Here is a 20,154-nt window from a genome sequence, read left to right on the forward strand (position 1 = left end):
TTGGCAAGACAATTTTTTTCTTATTCTGTCTCAGGTTGCTTTCAGGTCTGAACCACAGCACAGTTTTCTGATACTATACACTATAAACCTAGGTATAGTGTTTCGCTGAGCTCCTTACTTTCTTGTGCTTGCTGTGATTGGTAGACCATAACGTTTGAGTGTCTATAAAAGTGTGAGTTGACTTTTGGTAGGATTAGGTGTTACTCTCCATCTTGTGCACCGTCTATCGATATGGTTCAGGTTCAAAGATATCGATAAAGTTCAAAGAATGTGTGTATGAAAGAATGGAACTTTGGAACACTTCTGCAGTGGGAGTCAAACGTGTTGAGAAGCGATTATTTCCCTTCATCTTTATGCTCATATCTGAGAGATGTAAATGGAGGAGTTTGACAAAGGGACAAGGCATGCTAATGTTCAGTAGTTTCTTAAAAAAGTCCGGCATGCGGGCATGCCCAACTTGGTCTAATCTAAGGCTTTCTGAACATCGAGAAAGCTGATTAACCGAATTTTTTGTCATTTATATTTTGCGTTAGGTGACGATTTCCGTCATCGTGGTATTTGTACCTTCTCGAAAGAGTCTCTACTTGAGGATCATCTCGAAGAATTTACCTAGAACGTTAAGTAAAGATTTCGGCCTAACCGAGTCAAGGCTGCTCCCTCGAGTAGTATGGAATAAGTATAAAAGTATAGAAAAATGAAAAATTCCATCCTCCAACACTGTTTCCTCTCGAGAATGTTAATTAAACTAGATAAAAAAGGCCGCAAAATATTTTACGCTGGTAGTTACACAGCTGAATGTAATCGCAAAACTGACGAATCAAAATTCGACGTATGTATGACAAACGTGGCCCGCTCTAAACGTGAGCTTTTCATCAACGATTGCTCAATGTTTTGAAAACTTACAGAGTAATTTCTGGACATCAAAAATAATTGTTTAATAAATAAATAATATAACTTTAATTTTCATCAAGAGTTAACTGTTTAATTGTTCTTAAATTTATATTGCGTAAAAGACTTCCTTCTTCTTCTTCTTCATTTTCTTCTTCTTCTTCTTCTTTTTCTTCTTTTTTTTCTTCTTCTTCTTCTTCTTCTTCATTTTCTTCTTCTTCTTCTTCTTCTTCTTTTTCTTCTTCTTCTTCTTATTCTTCTTCTTCTTCTTCTTCTTCTTCATTTTCTTCTTTTTCTTCTTTTTATTCTTTTTCTTCTTCTTCTTTTTCTTCTTCTTCTTCTTCTTCTTCTTCTTCTTCTTCTTCTTCTTCTTCTTCTTTCAATAGCCTGTCAGGTTATCGAACTTTGGCAACCATATTGCAATAATAACTTTGTCTAAGGCTTGAAACATATTAGCGGATGTTTCTTAATACTACTCTAGGAGATTTCGAAGCCAGGATGTTCTTCTTCGGCCTGGTCCTCTTATTCCGGTGATCTTGCCCTGTATTATGATTATGATGTAAAAGTAAAAGATGATGATATGGTGTAAAAGATTATACCTCTCTAGATATCTGTCTCATTACATGGCCGAAATATTGTAACTTTCGAATTTTTATTGTTTTTGTTATTTTTTTGCTCCCATTCATTCGGTATAAAACTGTTTCATTTCTTATTTGATGAACCCAACTTATCCGCAATATTGGTCGGTATATCCACATTTCAAATGCCTCCAGTTTTTTATTAGTGTCTCTATAATTGTCTTGCTTCTCATGTCATACAACAATATGGAGTGATATTTTAATTTGAGATCTCTATTAATGAGATTTTTTTTAGTTTATAGAAGGCGGTTCTGGCTTTTTCTATGCGTATTCTTCTTTCTTTATTTATATCCCAGTTATCGTTAACGTTTTCACCAAAATAGGTTATATTGTGAACCCATCCACGCCCAATTTAATTTCATAAGCTCTGATGTTCATTGGCTCTAACTCCGTTTTGGTGAGAACCATAAATTTTGTCTTAGAAGTATTAAGTTTAAGCCCATATTCAACACATGTTTCGGTCACCCTATTTATAATTCGTTGCAACCCTTTTTCATTGGATGCAATTATACGGAAGTCAATAAAACATACTTATATACCGGTTGTTTTATATCCCTAAATACCTATTTGAACAATGACCTGCAAACTGAATAATGATTCTCCGGGTCCAAGGTGATTCTGATACCAAACTTTGTTTCGTATAGTTTTACCTACTTTTATTTTGTAGTAAATTCTCGAGTACAGTATTCTTGTTACGTGTGCCTTTTTTTATTAATTATGTTACCATCATTATTAATAACTAGTTTTGTACATTGAATAACGTATTTGTGAATTATATCTTATTTATTAAAACATTTATTTTATTGAACAAAACGCCCGACTGCTCGGTATAAATAATGAAATATTTATACGGGAGTATGGTTAGAACGACCTCTAACGGGAAACGATGAAATGAGTGTCGACAACGATCCAAGTAAACTGTTTACCCAGGTACGAAAATACCAAACGGGCGACCCTTAGGAAAATATTCCAGCAATGCGTCTCAGTTTACCCATCTGAATCATTATCATTCTCTCGTTCAGATCGGTCTTCTTGCAAAGCCTCTTTGATAACGGGTAAACCTATAAACACGTGTCAGGGGATGGCATGAGCCTCGATTTTAATCAAAAGAAAACCAATAAAAAAAATAAAATAAAAATTCAATTTTTATTCAGTTGCAATGCGAAGGCAAAACAATCTTATTTTTCACTTAGAATACGGAACGCAGTCCAGCACTCTGAATCGACGATTTTCGACTCTTATTGGAGTCTCATCGGAGAGACGTAGGCCCGCTGCTCCATACTCGAAGTGACCAAGCATGAAAGCTTACCCCCACATTGCAACTGACGTGTATGGATTAGGTGACTAGCGTCATCTCTCAATTGAAAGGTAAAGTTTTCAATGCTAATAGCAACATTTATAGTATTGCAAAATATTAAAAATATTACTAAAAGATTTTTAAATTGAAAACTTATTGGTCCATATTTCCCTGGTGACACCTTGTCTTCTTCGCTTCAGCATCCATCTTGCAATTTTTAGAAGCCATGGAGGTGTCACCAGGGAAATGGACCAATAAGTTTTCAATTTAAAAATCTTTTAGTAATATTTTTAATATTTTCCAATATTATAAATGTTACTATTAGGATTGAAAACTTTACCTTTCAAAACAAAACCGTTTATTTTCATTTTGTTTTACACCATACTCTGTATTAGAGTACAGAATGATAACGATTCAGATGGGTAAACTGCGATGCGTTGGTGGAATATTTTTCCTGAGCGTCGCCCGTTTGGTATGTTAGTCCTGGTTAAACAGTTTATTTGGATCATTGTCGACACTCATTTCATAGTTCCCCTTTAGAGGTCGTTCTAACCATACTCTCCCAGATAACAATATAAACTTGTTTCAAACTTGCAACAAGTTTGATACACCAAACATGAAAGCTTGCTGCAGGTTTGCCATGGCAACTTTGCAAACTTGCATCAAGTCTAAATCAAACTTGCTAGTTACAGTGTGACAAACTTGCATGAAGTTTGTTTTTTCAAACTTGATACAAACTTGATTTAACAAATTTGCTGAAGGTTTGTTTTTGTTTTGTTGCATGAAGTTTGTTTTTTCAAACTTGATACAAACTTGCTGAGATTTGTTTTTGTTTTGTTGCATGAAGTTTGTTTTTTCAAACTTGATACAAACTTCCTTAAGGTTTGTTTTGACATACTAGCCACAATTTGAATAAAACAAGGTGAATAAAAAATACAATACCATTTTATAAAACGATTTATTAAACACTCAACTAAAATACAATCTATTGTCTAAAATTATTTATTGGAACTTACATTAAACCCGCTAGCTTCAGATTGCGTCCGATTCTGTTTCGATGCTCAGTTTTGTTTATCAGCTCTAAAACAAATAAAAGAAATTGTTATAAGCTCTTGCTGTGTGAACAGAATTAATATTTGCTATTAAAAGAGATAAAAGATGTTAAAGTAACAATTTTACAATAAAACCTAAAACTTATTTATATATAATACCTATATTATAAATATAATTTATTTTAGATAATATGTAAATACAGTTAGAAGCTAGGAAAAACATAAAAAACTTACCTCAATTTCACCAAAGCAAAAAGAATGCCAATCTGTAACCTTAGTAAACTTCAAAAAGAAGCTTCAACTTAGTAATAATGATTAAAGTAATAGTCTCAGGTCTCAGAGAATTGTACGGTAAATTTAAGTTAAAAACTCAAAGAAAAATATAACAACATAAGGATAAGACATAACCACAAATTATCACCACTGTCTGTCCTGTCCGCTTGGCGTGGCTTGGTACTTGGCAGGTTAATTTCCCGTGTTACCAGCTGTCGAGTAAGCTTTTTCCCTCAACGTACCTTAAAAATTCCCACTTTTATGATAAAAGTCCCTCCTATGCTCCTATTTAAAGATTCTGTGAAAATAAGTTGAATTATTTTCAAATATTTTGATGTTTTTAAATATTTTACAATTTGGACTGGAGCAAAGATTCCCTTATAAGTTAACTTTTTCCCTTTTATGTTGAAAATTCTACCAAAAAGGGAAATTTTCCTCCGGTAGCAATACTTTCGTTAGCGTGGGCGTGACATCAGTCAGGGTGCCGAACAAAACCGAACCGAACCGACCGTAACGTGCAAGTCAACTCTGAAGTCAACCAAATAGAGGGCACGCGTGACGTGGCTTTGCAACTGTAAGCTTGCAGCAAAGTTGCTACAAACATGAATCATCATCTTGTCATAACAATATTGCAGCAAACTTGACACAAACTTGCCTCGTCATATTTGATGCAGCAATTTAAGATCAAAGAAGAATCAAGCTTGCCACAAGTTTACATGCTATCTGGGCTGGTAAAAGTATTTCATTATTTATACCGAGCAGTCGGGCGTTCTGATTCGGATCGGTCTTCTTGCAAAGCCTCTTTGATAATGGGTAAACCTAGAACCTTGATGCCATCGGGGATGGCACCGATTTGAATCAAAACGAAACCGATTATTTTCATTTTATTAATTAACCAGTAATACAAAGCTATATAATTGTGTAGTAAATACGTACTATAATTTAAATATCCGGTATTTGTGTCAGTTATATCAATTTAATAATCCACCTTTTCGTCATGAACCGCCCCTGTTTTATCGCGTTTTGATATTTACATTGGTGGATTAGATTTTAGGTTTCATTATGGTATTTAATGAAATAAAGGGGGAGAACAAGGCACTTCCTTTCTTACTCTCGATCTAAATCAACATTCCTTAAAAAATATTACCACGGTAGCAGCAGAAGAGAGTAGATTGCGACGCAAAGCAGGATAAATAATTAATATCAGGCATGACGGCTGAAATCTCGATTTCTCGAATTTAAGAAAATGTCGTCTAATCTGACAGAGAGAGGGCTTTTTTAATTTAGGTCGGCTTTGTTTTTAAGTTATATAGTCTATGAAAGCTATAGCATAGCAAATAAAAGGGATTTTAAATTGCACAAAGATGACAGCTTATTTCTTTTATGTATAATGCATCTCAATACAAATACATTACGTATTTTTGAAACAACCATGAAATGATTCCATTTTGTTCAGGAGAACAAGAAATAAAATTATAAATAAATACGAAAGGTATCGAAAATATCTTACCTTTTGACAGGGGTCTCCGAATAGAGAACTTCATCTTGTATTCAGTGGCGGCTCGTACCACTTTAAGAAGGTAGTGCCAGAACTCGGGCAGCCGCCAAAATTTTTAGTGACGGATTCACGATATTGTCAAAAAAAGGTAAACTGACAAGAAAAACAAAAAAAAAATATGCGCGGATACTTTTATCTTATGTATCTTAAGTTTATTGATCTGAGGTGCCAAGTAATTGTCCAACATTGATTAAAACAGTTCCGTAAATTAATTAATAATAAAAACCTCTTAACCTACCACCAGCATTTACTGCTGATAGTGCTTGAAAATTGTTATTACGATTTAGTCTCTATTTACCAATTTATAAAAATAATACTATTTCATTATTCACATACATGCACAAATTTTTGTAATGTCACTTTTAAAGTTTACGATATATGAAGTTCATTCTTCTATTTTTTGGTTGCAAAGTTTTCAATGACTTTATAATTAAAATTATCAATACAATTTACAAAATGCTTTTCTGCAGATAGCATACCTAAAGCACTATGTTTTAACATCGAAAAAGAGCGTTCTGCTTCAGATGTTGATATAGGAATGGTAACTAAAATACTTAAAAGTTTAATAGTTTCTTCAAATGTGCTTTTTAAACCTTCCCTCTACAATAAAACCGATAGCGAGACAGCCCCAGAGGTAGTACTTAATTCGTCTCGCTAATACAGTACCTACTTCTAATTCAGTTTTAAACCGAGTTTTGCTTAAAAATTAAAATTGTCTCCATGTTTCATTAAGAAATGATTCGGAGAACTGATGCTTATAAGCAGAAAACTTCTACGACATAAATAAATTAGAAGCAACTAAATGTCCGGAGAAGGTAGACCTTTGAATAATATCAACCTTTAAGTCGTTGTCTAATTCGGCGCTAAAATTGATCAGCTCCTTAAATATGCCTCTATTTTCTGAATTTTCTTTTTCGTCGTGAGCTCTTAAAGCTAACTCGAAAGCTCCACAACACCTTGTAACATTTGTAGTTTTTTTCTAGCGAAAAACCACCAAAAAAATTTTTTAAGATACTAATCTTCATTGTCAATTAATAAATTAAACTTAAGGTGATACAGTAGCGATCAACAGGTAGCCAAAACGCGTTCCAAGATTGCGGCTGTAATTTTGAATATTTTTTCGAGATATTTGGCACACGTATTCGTAATATAATAAAGAAGGGCGGTACAGAGCCCAATTTGAAAAATATATTAATATGTAGAAATTACTCTGTAATTAAATACAATATTAAAAAAACGAGCCTGTACCGCCATTAAGAAGAACAAAAAAATACACTTTCTTCAAATAAACTTTTTTATCCGATGCCTAGATTTTGTGTCATTTTGGAACTACTAATGAAATAAAAAATTTTAGTAGTTCCAAAATGACACAAAATCTAGGCATCGGATAAAAAATTTATTTGAAGAAAGTGTATTTTTTTGTTCTTCTTAATGGCGGTACAGGCTCGTTTTTTTAATATTGTATTTAATTACAGAGTAATTTCCACATATTAATATATTTTTCAAATTGGGCTCTGTACCGCCATTCTTTATTATATTACGAATACGTGTGCCAAATATCTCGAAAATATATTCAAAATTACAGCCGCAATCTTGGAACGCGTTTTAGCTACCTGTTGATCGCTACTGTTTCCTCTTAAGAAATAATCAAAATATCAAAATACCCACGATCATGATGCACTAAAAGTTTAATTATAAATACAAAAACTTTTTAACAGAAAATATACATAATAAAAGCGACAAACCAGCACGTAAAGAAACTCAAAATAAATATACCTGGCCTCATACCCTCGTGCCTGGCACAGAGATTCTAATTTTAAGGTATACTTATAGTCCAATATAGCTCTTTCTCTGTCACTTACACAGAATGCTCGTAAAATATTTCTCTCTCTAGTCGTGCCAGTACTGGCTTCGGCACGAAGGAGATTCTCCTGTCGAATACTCTCCGCTGTCGGTAGGGATTGTATTACGCCCATAGTTGCCATATTTTATATAATTTATGAAGATCAAAAGAAATACACACAAAAAAATTAACAGGAATTAAAAAGTTTTGAAGATAAAAACAGAGAACAAGGTTATTGTTCTCTGATAAAAATATGTTTCTGCATAGTTAGCAAGGTAGTGCCATGGCTCTATGGCACTACCTCACGGGCCGCCACTGCTTGTATTTCACTTCAATATTTACAGAGGGAAATGCCGTTACTTTTTTGTGTGGTCAAATTTAGATATAACTATAGGGTGGTGCTTAACGCGAGTAAAAATATCACCACGGTAGCAGCAGAAAGAGTAGATTGCGACGCAACTGCAAAGCAGGATAAATAATTAATATCAGACATGACGGCTGACATCTCGATTTCTCGAATTTAAGAAAATGTACGAGTATAATCTGACAGAGAGAGGGCTTTTTTAATTTAATTCGGCTTTTGTTTTAAAGTTAAAATATAATTAGTCAATGAAAGCTACACCAAAGAATGCATCGCAAATAAACCGGATTTTAAATTGGACAAAGATGACAGCTTATTTTTTATTTTATGTTGTTAGTCCATTAAAATGTTACATTTTTTAAGCCATACCTTGCATTTGTTAGAGGAGTCAATTTTATTTCTTTAATGTGTAGGAAGGATAAGTAGAAGCTTAAGTTCAAGTTTTTGGGGTCGCCACCCTTGTCCCCCGGCCGCCATCTTGGAAATGGCGTGCAAAGGGGTTTCGCGCTCTATCTCGTAAACTATCGACCCTACGGAAAATTTAATGAAACATAAAATGTAGCAAATTAAATTTTCTACAATTTTGTTTCTATTACTTTTTATCGTCAAGTGACCAACAAAAAAGATATAAAAAAAAATATGTAAAAAAATTTTAACAAGTTTCCTTTTGAAAGTTATAACTTTTTTTCAGTTCATTTTAAAATAAGATAACATTATAGCAATTTTGTAGAGGGTTTTTCAGCGAATAATTTCCACTATAAAGTTGTTTAATTCTATTTATTTATATAGGTTTGACAGCGCTCCAAACTTGACCAGATTCTCGAATGCTCATAGAGATACAATAAAAATAAAAGTTAGGCTTACTTTTCTATCTATATATACTTTTTATTCATAGTTTATTATGATTTTAACATTCCTATGCTATTATTAATCTGTTTTTGACCTTTCTCCCCACTATAAAACTTATAAGCCTAAGCATATATACGAAAGGCCCAAGAAGTTGTTTGAGGACAAATTCGCCAGTTCAGAAGAAGAATGATGCAACCGCAAAATGCAAAATTCTTAAGAAAAACGATTATCAAAATTATAAAGTATGATCAAAATTAGCCATTCACCACACCGTGGTCAGGATCTCGAGATATAAACGTTTTTTGGGGTGTACCGCTTGTCTATGAAGTAAAGTAACTTTTTTTTCTATTGTATATTTTGACTTAAAATTTTACAAAAAACTTCTTCATGAATATTTTATTGTTGTGTTGGTTAAAATTATAAACTAAAAAGTTTGTCACTGAACTTTTTTAAGTAAACATGAAACTAACGAAGTATGATGACAAAATGTTTAAAAATTAACAACTACTTTTGTAATGTGTTTAGACATTTTGGACAAATTTCATTGTTATCTACATACTTCAAAGATGACACAGCAAAATTTTCAAAAGAAAATATTTACAGCGACCAAAGATACAGCGAGGTAAATTTGAAAAATCATCAAAATTGATTTTTGGCATTTTTGTATAAAATTTGATTTTTGAACATGTTCCACCAACTCTAGATAAAAATAAACTTCATATTCGGATTCAGCGACCTCGAAAACCTAAAAGTAGACAAAAATTGGTCATTCACCTTAAATTTGATTTTTGGCAAATGGTCGGCATAACGGTTGATGCCGCTTGCCTAATTTATAGATTAGGGGAGTGCAATTAGAACGAAAAGATACAATGTTTCGGAAAAAATCAAACAAGGTTATATTTTTCTAAACCTTTTTTTGTTAGTTTATAAATATGTTAAAGTAAAAAGTTCTACTCACAAATTTCGCCGCTAATTGTTTATTAATTGTTTAAACAGTAACAATTGTTTTGTATAAATAATGTTAAGAATATGGGTGAATTCAACATTTTATTTTGATAAAAAATGTTTTTATTTTAGTTTTGATTATGCTGAACCCGAATCTGACATTACAATTTGCAAATTCAAAATGGCGGATTCAAAATGGCGAATTTTTTCCTAAAAATCCTTAAAAAGTAGTTGTAAAATCCGAATTTTTTTTATAAAACGTGCTTGTTTGCATATATGTGGATATTTTTGAGAGGTTGCTGAACCTGAATCAAATTTTGATAATTTAAATTATAAAATGGCAGATCCAAAATGGCGGATAACTTAAAAAATAGTTGTAAAATCATAATTTCTTTACAAAATGTACTTATTTCTACATATATTTATTTTTGAGTGCTTTGATAAACCTAACTTAAATGTTAACATTATAAACTATAAAATGGCGGATTCAAAATGCGGATTTTCTAAAAAGAGCATAAAAAAGAACATTTTGCTAAAACATTTATTGTCTTTATTTTTAACAGGTTGTTGAATCTGAATTAAAGATTAAAAATTTAAATTTCAAAATGGCGGATCCAAAATTGCGGATATTTAAATGAAAAACAAGTAGAATCCAATCAAACAAATATGGAATTTCATTCTTAAAAAAAAGATAAACAATTAATTTTCACAATAATATTAAAAATTAAAATGTATTAGAAATGTATTAGTTTTTAATTCCAGACAACTTTTCTTTACAAAAATTTTCGACATTTTGAAATATAAAGGTACTTTACTCTTGAGTCAAATTCATATTTTTTGACATACCTCGTACAAAATTAACAAAATTTTATATTTGATGGTTGCATTTTATGTTATATACGATGCAGAGTATTTTATAAAGAATAACTTTTTTTCGTAAAACTGATATTAAAAAAGTTATCAATAGGTTCCAAGTTACGTAGACATACTGTATAAGAGCTTAAAAATTTTTTTTTGTTGAACATTTATTATTGTTGAAGCTTATTATTAAATGTATTTTAGGTAAGTTTTACAGAAAAACGTTTTGATCACTCTGTATATACATTTTTTCAGCTGGTAATTTTCGGTTTTTGTATTACATTTTTGTTATCTTTCTTAGTTTTCTCAAAAATATATTGTTTATTTTATTTTTAAACTAAAATAATTCAGTGTTTTTTAAAGATTACATCCCAAGCTCTAAAAAAAATAGCAAAAAAATTGTATTAGATTTATTTAAACTTGAGTAATACCGTCTTAAAATGGTGGGAATTCTGTAAAACTACGAAGTTTTCAAAAATTACATTTTTTGAGACACCGTATTATTTGAATTAAATTTTTGAGATTTTTTTTGAATAAAACATCCTTTAGCAAGATGATTGAGAGTTAAGTTGTGCAGATTTGAGAGTTTTATAAGTAAAATTGTATTAGTTACACATTTTTAAATAATTTTTAAACAAAATTCATGTAAGGCTCATTTTCCGCCCTCACCGTACTTATGTCCATACATTTTATTTCTTTTTATTACAACCATAAGATAGCTTATTTCATCTTCTTTCATGTCCAATTTGTAAAATTTCTTTTGATCCATTAGTTAAAGAATTACATTAAAAAAACTCAATCGTGCACTTCTTCCAACGCTAGTTTACAGTGCGCCAATGTGTGTGAGAAGGGTGACTTTAGCGTTATAAATAAAAAATTACAGAAGCTAGAGATTTAATTTTAAAAAAATTTTTATATAAGGTTTTTTTTGTAAAATTTTCTGAATTTTTCAATGGTCAAGTCAGTTTTTTCTAAAAATTATATTTTCGGAGTTATTTAAAAAAACATCTAACTTCGCTGTTCATTTGTTTAATAAAAAATGAAGCACCCACTTCTCGAGTAGAACTTTTTGATATGTTGTTTATTAAACATTTCTTAATGAAATTACAAAAAGTTTTATCTTGTTTGATTTTTTCCGAAGTGAAAATCTAAATGCACTCCCGTAGATAGAAAAGTATTGTTTTGTATTCCTATGAGAATTCGAGAATCTGGTCAAGTTTGGAGCGCTGTAAAACCTAGATAATAAATAAAATTAAACAACTTTATAGTGAAAATTGTTCATTGAAAAATCCTCTCCAAAATCGCTATGATGTTATTTTATTGTGAAATGAACGGAAAAAAAGTTATAACCTCCAAAAGTAAACTTCTTTTTCTCTTATTTTTGTTTATAACTTTTTTGTTGGTCACTTAACGATAAAAAGTAATAGATATAAAATTGTAGAAAATTTAATTTGCTACATTTTATGAGTAATTAAATTTTCTGTAGGATTGCTAGTTTAGGAGATACAGCGCGAAAGCCCTTTGCACCCCTTTTTCCAATATGGCGGCCAGGGGACAAGGGTGGCGACCCCAAAAACTTGAACTTAAGCTTCTACTGAACCTCCCTACACATTAAAAAAATAAAATTGACTCCGCTAAGAAATGCAACCCTAAATGTAACATTTCAATGGACTATGTATTTTTTTGCAGATTTTATAGGTAAATAGGTCTTTACCTACAACGGGTGATTTCTATAGTTTTCCGGGTTTGACTCCGCGTTGAATAATTTTGGTTTTTACAAAAACCATTATTTAGACGTTTCGGCCAAGTCATACTTGCCATCGTCAAGTCAGATTAGTTCTGCTGCCTTCTTCCAACTCCTGGTTGAGTTGGTCTTTTGGTCCTGTTTTAGGTGTCCGTTACGTCTTCAGGACGTGCTTTGTTTTTTGGTTATTGGCACTGGATTCGTTGGATATGAATGGTGGTATCGATGTATCTGCGGTGGTGTGGATGTTGTGTCTGCGGAGGAGCTCAGAGTTTGTTCAGAGGAAAAAAGGCCTGGTTGCTGAAACGGTTCCTTTCAGATTTTTTTTGTTATTATTTGAGTTATACTGAATTTATTACTGATTAAGTATGGAAATCATAAAATTATTTCTAGGCCGCTGTTTGCTGTGCTTAAATACCTTGCAGCACTTCTTGTGGTCAGACCTGTACGCATGCGAGTGGACTGGTCTTATTCGCAAATTTCATTTCTACGTTTTTCTGTTGGTTTCCATGCAGTTGGGAGTCTTTGGGTAGCATTCCTTGTATTTAAATTTTTTCGGTGTTTTTCAATGTATTTTCACTTTATTTGTTTTCTATTTTCTTTTGATCTCATTTCGATGTTCTTGTCTAACCTATATTCTTAGGTTGGTATGTCTAATCTACGATGTGTCGCAGTCCTCGCAAGTGATCTTGTATTCTCCTTGATTTTATGAGGCAATATTTGTTTTTGCAGATGGTACGTAATATGGTTGAGACCTTACTGTTAGTGTTAAAAATGTAGTCTCTATATTTTGTTTTTCCTTATAATTCTGCTGATTTTGTCCGTAGTGCCTTTTGTATGGAGCAGAATTGTTTTTCTAATTAATTTTCTTTTTTCTACCAGAGCTCTGATTTTGTTTCGAAAGTACCCCGCACAAACCTTATGGAAATTAGGTCCCTGTGGATCTCGTTCATACTTTGGGAAAATGCTCTTTGAAGCATCCTGATAAAAAGTTCTCATGGGCACAACTCAATCGTATGAAAAATTTTCAAGATATAGAGGCACAAACCAAACCAAATATTCCAATTCCCTCAGTTTACCATGGTTATCTGGCAACATGTAGAAATTTGGATCAAGGAAAAGTACTAGTAGTCTAGGATTTTTTCCTGGCTCTCCAATGGCGACCTTTACGTTGACCTTGACCTTCAATGGACATCATCTTCTAGAGTTTCGAGGAGGGTTTTCGGCATTAAATTGATATAAACAGACTACTCATGCGTTTTTGGAATCGCTAAACACGAATTTGCCATGATAATTGACCTCCGGAGGAAGTGGTGGCCAGGGCCACTGCAAGGGACGTCATTGTCTAGAGTTTCGATGGTTTTCGGCATTTAATTGATGTAAATTAATTACTGGAGGGTTTTTTGAGGTCCCTAAACACGAATATGCCACCAGAACCGACTGGCGGATCACCTGGTTTCCAAGGTCAATAAAAGGCGCTCCTGGAGTTTCGAGGCTCTTTAGTACTACATTAATGCAAACGGATTAGTTGTAGGTTTTTGGGGTTGCTGTACACGAATAAGTGATCAGCACAGACACAGGAGTACCTGGTGCCTAAGACAGGTTATCTTTTGGAGTTTCGGACGAATCAAATGGACTACTTCTAGGAGTTTAACTCCAGAAGATAACCTGTCTTAGGCACTAGGTGCTCCAGTGTGTGTGCTGATCACGTATTCGTGTTCAGCAACCCCAAAAACCTATAACTAATCCGTTTGAATTAATGTAGTACCAAAGAGCGTCGAAACTCCAGGAGCGTCTTCATTGACCTTGGAAACCAGGTGCTCCGGGAGTCGGTTCTCGTGGATATTCGTGTTTAGGGACCTCAAAAAACCCTCCAGTAATTCATTTGCATCAATTAAATGCCGAAAACCATCGAAACTCTAGAAGATGACGTCCCTTGCAATGGCCCTGGCCAGCACGTCCTCCGGAGGTTAATTCTGATGGTATATTCGTGTTTAGCGATCCCAAAAACCCATGAGTAATCTGTTTATATCAATTTAATGCCGAAAAACCCTCGAAACTCTAGAAGATAACGTTCGTTGAAGGTCAAGGTCAAAGTAAATGTCGCCATTGGATAGCCAGGCAAAAATCCTAGACTACTAGTACTTTTCCTTGATCCAAACTTCTACATGTTGCCTGATAACCAGTAACTCAGGGAATTGGAATACCCAGTATATCTTATAATTTTCCGAGTTTGTGCCCCTATATCTTGAAAATCCTTTATACGATTGAGTTATGCCCATGAGAACTTTTTATCAGGATGCTTCAAAGAGTATTTTCCCGAAGTATGAACGAAATTCACTGGGGCCTAATTCCCATAAGGTTTGTGCGTGGTACTTTCTGTACCTTTCCAATCGTAGACGTGAAGAAGCCATTTTTTCTTAAAGCTGTTTTAACTTTGTTTATTTCCTCGTTCTTGTGGTCTTTAGTTTATATCTCTCAGATTTTCAGTTCTTGTGATTAGAGTTTTGACTACCAAATTTAATTATGCAGGATGATGGTGTAAATCGGCGTTTTTTGCAATAATTTCAGTTCTTACCATTTTATGGAAAAGTTGAAAATGGCGGAAATATTGACCAAAAACGGTTCTTAATAAAATTCAAATGGCGGCTAACGCGGTGGCGGAATTCAGTCGCTATTTTAAAATTTACGCTTCTATTGAACCCTAAAGGTTAGAGTAATAAAATTTGGGGAAGCTCGCTAACATTAGGCCTTTTTTCTCTAACCCGACTGGAATACAGTCGAACCCGCTTATTGGAATAGCATTCGTGCCAAGCAAAAATATTTTTATAACCGGGATATTCTAATAACCGATCATTGGTGGCTAGCCGTAATAAGTGTAGGTACCGAATATTCGTAATAGTACATACTATGTTAATATGTATATTTATATTGTTTTTGGTTTTTATGTCAATAATACAATAGCGTAACGTATTTATTAAAAAACCAAATTACATTATATTATGTGGATGCATACAGTAATTAATATGAAAGGTATGCAATATATAGATTATGTAAAAATTTTTGTATTAAAATACATAATATACTTAATAAGAAAATTATTTATTTAATCTTGAAAAATAATCGGTAGTTGTAGCTTGTTTTTTTGTTACATAAAATATTAGTCACTTTTGTTGCTCAGAATTATACAAATTAGAAAAATTTACAATGGTTTGGCCATCCCGAAAACCTTTTATAACTTTACAAGCGACTAGGATGGGCAAACTGTTTCTTAAAAATTTTAACAGGCAACTGGGTGGCAATATGTATAGTTTGTAGACAAAGGAAATTATTTTACGACTGAATTTGTCGGTAAACGATTGAATTGTTACTCATAACAACGTAATAAAATATTTATTACCTATCTGACAAACCCAAATAATATAAATAAAAGAGCACTATACAGGCCTTCGAAGCCCTTGGCTAAAAACAATAGTACAAGTCATAATTTAAATTTTTAGGAAATTCGAAATTGTAGGTAAATATTTATTCGTTGACCTGAAAAATAATATTCTTATAAGCGGTATTGCTTTATTAATACGTATTCCAATAAACGGATAAATTTATTAAGGAGTAAATGGAAACGTTTCGGGACCTCGAATTTATATTCCATAAACCGGGATATTCTTATAACCGGTACTCTAATAAGCGAGTTCGACTGTATTCCTATATTTTCATAAATATTGCCTATATTGCGAAATCGCAACCAAATGTTAGACCGGTTTACGACAATAAGAGCACTTATTCAATAGGTTTGCCTGACACTGTATCTTTTATGTGAAATATTTATACTGCTTTTATTTTTTTTTATAAATCTCTCTTTCTTTTAGCGTTCCTCAAGGATTGGAAGACGTCTCCTCCTATCCAACTTTATTCGCCGAACTAATAGGAACCGGAAAATGGACCGTGGATGACCTAAAGAAGTTGGCGGGACTCAACTTTCTCAGAGTTTTTCAAGAGGCTGAGAAAATACGAGACGAGTTCAAGAAAGCCAACGTACCGCCCTATGAGGACGTTATGCCGAAGCCCAAAGACACCAACTGTTCGTCTCAAATCAATTGATCAATATTTTAAAGATAAATATCTATATAGTAATACTTTTTCATATTTGTAGGATTCTGTGATTATGTGATAAAAATACTAGGTAGATATTTTTACGTCGTTTGTTATCCTATCCATTTCCTAAAAGGGTTATTTTTGTTAAAAAAATTAAAAAGAATTTTATAAATTGTTGTATACAATGTATATGCGTATATAGTTTCTATAATAAATATTTTAGTTATAACTTTTAACGAAGTACTAATCAAAAAAGGGCGTATTTCATTATTTTCTTTTCTTTACACATCCTATTGTACTTAGGGTGTACCAATGTAATGGATCATTCCAATATCTTTTATCCACAACAACTATTTTGACCTCCTTTATGTGACTTACCGCCAGGTAAGCCGTTTTTTTCAAATTTCTGGCTACTCTTCTTCGTCTTCTTCTTCTTCTTCCATTGCCATCTCCGCGACGGAGGTCAGCAATCATCATAGCTATTCGGATTTTAGAGACGGCTGCTCTGAAAATTTCATTTGATGTAGGTACATCCGTACCATTCTCTCAGGTTGCGCAGCCATGATATTCTAAGTCTACCTATGCTTCTTTTTCCTTGGATCTTACCTTGTATAGTGAGTTAGAGCAGGTTGTACCTCTCTCCACGTGTAATATATCCCAAATATTCCAATTTTCTGGTTTTGACTGTATTTAAGACTTCATTTCTGTATTCATCTTTCTCAGAACATCTTTGTTTGTGACATGTTCTGTCCAGGATATTTTCTGAATTCTTCTATACACTCACAACTCAAATGCTACTAATCTATGTCAAATATTTCTTCCAATATTCATAAACAGACTTGATTCTCAAATGAAAACTCCACACGGACACATATTGACCACGTAATTGTCGATGCTAGACATGAAAGTAATGATCTGGATGTGTCAGGGGAGTAGATGGAGATAAATACCATTACCTTCTTCTTCAGTGCCTTATCCGGTCCGGATGTTGGCGATCATCAAGGCTATCATTGTTTTGTTGACTGCTCTGCGAAACAGCTCCGCGGAGGTTATCCCAAACCATTGTCGGAGGTTTTTCAACCACGAGATACGATGGCGTCCCGGTCCTCTCCTGCCAAATACTTTGCCCTGCATGACGAGTTGAAGAACTCGATATTTTTCTTCGTTCCGCATCACGTGGCCAAGGTACTCAAGCTTACGTTGTTTTACTAAATTTCACCATTACCTAGTGAAAGCAGAACTCAGGTTTAGAATATCGTCACAAAAACTTAAAACGAACGAAGTATTGGCACAGTGAAGAACCGAGAAAATGCAAAATGAGAAAATCCGAGAAAATTAGAGTAGACTAGAGCAATGATGTTGAAAAACCGTGGCAAAAAAATGGAAAAATCAATTACAGAGACAACATAATCAATAATAGGCAAATGCAGGATGAGAACAAGGCAAGGTTTGATAAAGAATGCCAAGAAAAACAGTCAGACTGATATAGAAAGCGAAACATTGAACAAGAAACAACAAGAAATAAAAAAACCTATACATCACGACGATAAATAAGAAATTAGAGAGAGATAAGAAAATACGAAAAGAGCAATATGAAGAAATGGAAAGGAATAGATAACAGTTAAATAGTCGAGCATTTGCAAATCGGTGTCAAAGGAAAAGAGATGCTTATGAGACCTAACTGTGCATCAGTTTTTTATTCTAAGGTAGCTGCTTAAAGAGGATGAAATCTTTATAGATTGCCGACAAGCATACAACAGCACTCAAAGGGATCAGACCTGGAATTCAATGAGAACTTTTAGTTCCAAAAAAACTTTTCCAGCTCTCTAATACAGGGTGATTGATTAGTAGGGTAAAGCTCAATAGCTCCGCTATAGTAATAGGTAGCAATAAAAGTTAATAACAAAAATTTTAGCCACCTTTGAGCTTCACAGTACAAAATTAGTTAGACTGTTACAGGGTGTTCGATAACACAGTGGCAGACCAAACGTATGTTTTTTTTTTAATGGAACACCCTATATTTTATTTTATATTCGAAATCCTGTTAACTTCTCGATCACAAAAATATAAAGGTTTGTTATGTTATATAGGGTATTTACAAAGTTATAACCAATTTTATATGAAAATCGAACAAGTTCAACTCCCTGTATAAATAAAAATAAGCAAAACAACAATGGTTTATTAATGCCATATTTTTTAACGTATTGTCAAAATTTTCAAGAATGGCCGATATTGCTAATTTTCTTTATAAAAAATACAGGGTGAGTCAAAACGCAAGTACATTATTTTCTCAGTAATTTTAAATGGAACACCCTGTATTTTATATCACTATTAAAAAGTACTATTATCGTACTTTAATTTTTAGATAACATTCCCTATGTCTAAATTTATTAGTTTTCGAGATATTTTCATTTTTAATGGACCAGTAGCCTGGCCAACTAAATCACCAGAATTTAATAAACTGTACTGATTTTTTTGGGGTTACGTTAATAATGAAGTTTGTAAAATACCTCCAACAACAAGGGATGAGATGAAAAATAGAATACAAAGTGTATTTAGATGTGTTAATTTACAAATGCTCCGTAGAGTAAGTAGCTCATTCAATGATCGTTTTTAGGCGTACATAAATGTGTTAGGAGATAATTTTGAACACCTTATGTAATTAAATATTAAAGATATTTTATTGAAAGTAGCTTCTAATTTTTTCAAACTTTTTTTTTCAAAATGTATTACTGATAAATTATGTTTCGTTCTTTATTTGTTATACATTGTTACATTTACATAAAAAAGTAGTATTTAATTGTGTTCACAAAATATTGTATTTTGTGTTTGTGTGTTTTTTTGTAAAATTTATTACTAATTTTCTTTGTTTATTTGTTGCATTTACATAAAAAGATAGTTTTTAATTGTTTCAAAAATGTTGCATATAGTGGTTGTGTTTTTGTTTGTAAAATGTATTACTAATAAATTATTTGTATTTCTTTATTTGCTACAGTGTTACATTGATTACCGGATTGATAATCGGTAATCTTCAATTGTCAATTCAGTCATGGCTTACTTAAAATTTAGATAAATTTAAACACCTAAAATAATTTGCTCTGAAAAATGAAAATATCTCGAAAACTAATAAATTTGGGCATAGGGAATGCTATATAAAAATTAAAGTACGTTAATGTTACTTTTCAATAATGATATAAAATACAGGATATTCCATTTAACATTACTGAGAAAATAATGTACTTGCGTTTTGACTCACCCTGTATTTGATATAAAGAAAATTAGCAATATCAATAATTCTTAAAAATTTTGACAATAAATAAAAAATATGACGTTAATAAATTATTGTTGTTGTGCTTATTTTTATTTATACAGGGAGTTTAACTTGTTGCGATTTTCATACAAAATTGGTTATAACTTTGTAAATACCCTGTATAACATTACAAACCTTTATATTTTTGTGATGGAGAAGTTAACAGGATTTCGAATATAAAATAAAATATAGGGTGTTCCATTTAAAAAAACATAAGTTTGATCTGCCACTGTGTTATCGAACACCCTGTAACATTCTAACTAATTTTTTTTATTAACTTTTATTGCTATCTATTACTATAGCGGGGCTATTGAGCTTTACCCTACTAATCAATCACCCTGTATATGTAAATGACCAGGGCCGGCGATAACGGGCCTGCAAGGGATGCAACGCAGGCGGGCGCCCCTGTTTAAGGGGCGCCAAAATGAGTTTTTTGTCTGTTG

The 20,154-nt window shown here is 32.7% G+C and overlaps 1 protein-coding gene across 2 annotated transcripts in view; it reads left to right on the top strand.

Annotated features, from left to right (window-relative positions):
- Nucleotides 1-16,499, top strand: part of LOC114324245 (dipeptidase 1) — a 996,635-nt gene extending 980,136 nt beyond the window's left edge. For both annotated transcript variants that reach the window (XM_050646393.1, XM_028272037.2), the window contains one exon: nucleotides 16,176-16,499. In XM_050646393.1, the coding sequence (XP_050502350.1) occupies nucleotides 16,176-16,407 (232 nt within the window). In that variant the 3' untranslated portion in view covers nucleotides 16,408-16,499. The remainder of the gene's footprint in view (nucleotides 1-16,175) is intronic.
- The last annotated feature ends 3,655 nt before the right edge of the window (nucleotides 16,500-20,154 follow it).

This window comes from Diabrotica virgifera, chromosome 3 (genome assembly GCF_917563875.1).
Source record: "Diabrotica virgifera virgifera chromosome 3, PGI_DIABVI_V3a".
NCBI lineage: Eukaryota > Metazoa > Arthropoda > Insecta > Coleoptera > Chrysomelidae > Diabrotica > Diabrotica virgifera.